The 2793-nt window shown below is 52.2% G+C and overlaps 1 protein-coding gene across 1 annotated transcript in view; it reads right to left on the minus strand.

Annotated features, from left to right (window-relative positions):
* Positions 1-2476: 2476 nt before the first annotated feature.
* The window catches only part of LTB (lymphotoxin beta), a 1832-nt gene continuing 1515 nt past the window's right edge, over positions 2477-2793 (minus strand). The window contains exon 4 of the mRNA XM_015569846.1: positions 2477-2685. Coding sequence (XP_015425332.1) covers positions 2477-2685 — 209 coding nt within the window. The remainder of the gene's footprint in view (positions 2686-2793) is intronic.

Genomic DNA, 2793 nt, shown 5'->3' on the forward strand with positions numbered 1-2793 from the left:
GGACAGAAACTGAAAACAGAACCTAGAGACAGAACCTAGCCAGAGAACCTGGCCACAGAACCTGGCTACAGAACCTGGCGACCGAACCTGGCTGGAGAACCTGGACAGAACCTGTTTGGAGAACCTAGCGAGGGAACATGGCTGGAGAACCTGGCTGGAGGACCTAGCAAGAGAACATGGACACAGAACCTGGCTGGAGATCCAGACCAGAACTTGGCTGGAGATCCTGGCTAGGCTGCTGATCAACTGAACGCTGTCTCCGTGTCATTCCTTCTTCGCTGACTCTGTCCACACCTTTGGGGACCCCTGGACCTGCTGGGGTCGGACCCCAGCATTTATTTTTTTGTTTTTCTAGACATAAACATTTTTTCTTTAGCAACCTGTGAATTAGAGCAATTATACCTTTGTAAGCAGAATTGAAACAGTGACCTTTTTCTACCTACTTGATTCCTCCAGGATTCAGAAATCACAGTGAGAGTTCTTATTTTCATGGCAACATTGCTATTTGCGTACGTTAATAAAAACCTGTTCTCCTTGTCAGAGGACACATTTGGAAAGTGGTTGTTACCAAGGCTTTCAGTGGAATGTCCTACTTGAGGGAGACGTGCATAGATTCAGATAGGAGCAGATAGCTCCAAGGGATAGGAGTGGCTTCGGGAAGCTAAGGAAACAGTTGGCACCGCCGGCCAGCCTCTGCTCGGAGCGTCTCAGAAGCCTTACCAGATGAGTGAAGAGGTCACTTCCTGCAGGTGCAGGCCCTCAGTTTCTCGGGGGACCTCGAGAAGAGAGGAACTCCCCACATCTATGGTACTGCAGGCGGTGTCTGATGGCGAGTCCCTGCCGTGGCTGTTCTGGCCTCAGGGGCCTTTAAAGTTCCTTATGAAGATTCCTTATGACAAATTCCAGCAAAGCAGATTGTTTTTTAAAAATTTTTTTATTGATTTTAGAGAGAAAGGGAGAGGGGGAGAGAGATGGAAACATCAATGATGAGAGAGAATCGTTGACTGGCTGCCTCCTGCACGGCCCCCATGGGGATCAAGCCCACAACCAGAAATTGAACTGTGACCACTGAGGCACACCAGCTGGGTCAAGCAGATTTTTAAAAGCCTATATGGTTACTTACCATTCTTGCTGTTCCTATGTAAATAACAAGCCAACTTTATTGAAACTAGATTTATTTCACAAACAAAGTGGTCTTGGCTATATTTGGTAACAATGAGGGTTATTTTAGAGAGCAGAATTGTTTAACACGCCTTTCTGGATATTAGATTCCAGTGCTGTTCATTATTATTTTTTATTTTTTTTGTCGTTACTGTTAATCCTCACCTGTGCCTTTGACCGCTATCGGACCCTGGACCCTTCAGTCCTCAGGCCAGCGCTCTCACCACTGAGTTAAACCGGTTCTTTGTTCATACAGGTAAACTGGACCAGATCCTGAATTCTTCTAGTTTCCTCGAACACCTGACACTTCCAGTCTTTCTCGCATCCTTTGATTTGTAATCCTGGAGAACTAAAACTGCCCGGTGCCAAAGTCATACACGCTAAAGGGGACGGCTTGACATAAATGTCAGAGAGATCCCAGCAGCACACCCACGGACAGGCTTTGTGCCTGCAGAAGCAAGATCCCCAGAGACACTCAAGCTGCAGAGCAGGGCAACCGTCATCCTGCGCCGCTCCTGCCATCGGAAGCGACAAGCAGGCATCTAGAAACCTTCTGGACTGGCTGCCTCCAGGGCTCAGGGAGGGCTGATGGGCAGCTCCAGTCTTACACACTGTTTTCTTTTGTTTCTGTGGAGAGGCGCCTTATCTGCACCACAGGCCTACCAGTCATTTTGGGAGCCACCGCATCACGGCCTCCTAAAATGAGGCAACTGCTTCGCTGAACTGACCTAGTCCCTGGAACCGGTACATGTTAGTAATATCTCAACTGGTCCTTTCCTAATGCTTCAACCTAAAACTCGGCACAGATACTGAGCTGACTGTAAACTCATAGGCAAGCATGTCTCTAGCCCGTGTGCCCACTCTGAGGGCCATGCCAGGTCCAAGGGAGGCACTGCCACCTTGACATCCAGGGACTTTAAAGTGTTTTGTTTGATCTATGATGTTGGCTAAGAGAAAAAATCCTGATCAAAAGGGGAAATGAGTAGTAGAGTGAAGAAATAAACTACAGGCAACAGCAGGCAGGGGAAACCATGCGGTGTGCCGCAGGGGCGGGTGACCCACTGGGGTGACCTAGATAGGGCCTTGGGTCCCCCTCCGCCTCCCCCCGCTGGGGCTGAAAGTCAGTCATGGGGTGAGAGGACTGCTGTTACTCACCCCAGGCACCCACACCGGCCCACTCCGGGAAGGGGCCTGAAGTGCGATAGAGAGGTGAGAACTTTCCATCCCCGGAAAGTGGCATCATCTTTTCCTCCTCTCCTCCTCCTCAGGTTCTCCATGGCGTCCCAGACACCATCCCAAGCCATCTCTCTCTCTCTCACCCGCCCAGTTCTCTCGGCCTCCTCCCTGCAGCCCGGGAGCTGTTCCGGCTCCTGAGAGGCGAGCGGGCTGGGGCAGTCCTGCCGGGCCTCTCGGGCTGCTCGTCTGCGTCCGGGCCCCCGCTGCTCCCCGGCACCGGCAGGGCTGCTCCCGCGGCTGGGCCTTTCTGAGCGGCGCTCGCCTTTTCCGGCAATGCCCCCCTCACTGCTGGAGGGGGGGCGGGGGCTGCGGCTCTGAGAATCAGGTGCTTGGAGATGCTTTGGGGTTTGAGGAGCTCCCCTTCCCTCTACCCTCCAACCGGCCGATGCTGGCGCC

The sequence above is a fragment of the Myotis davidii genome, unplaced genomic scaffold, assembly GCF_000327345.1.
Source record: "Myotis davidii unplaced genomic scaffold, ASM32734v1 scaffold1006, whole genome shotgun sequence".
NCBI classification, from domain to species: Eukaryota; Metazoa; Chordata; class Mammalia; order Chiroptera; family Vespertilionidae; genus Myotis; species Myotis davidii.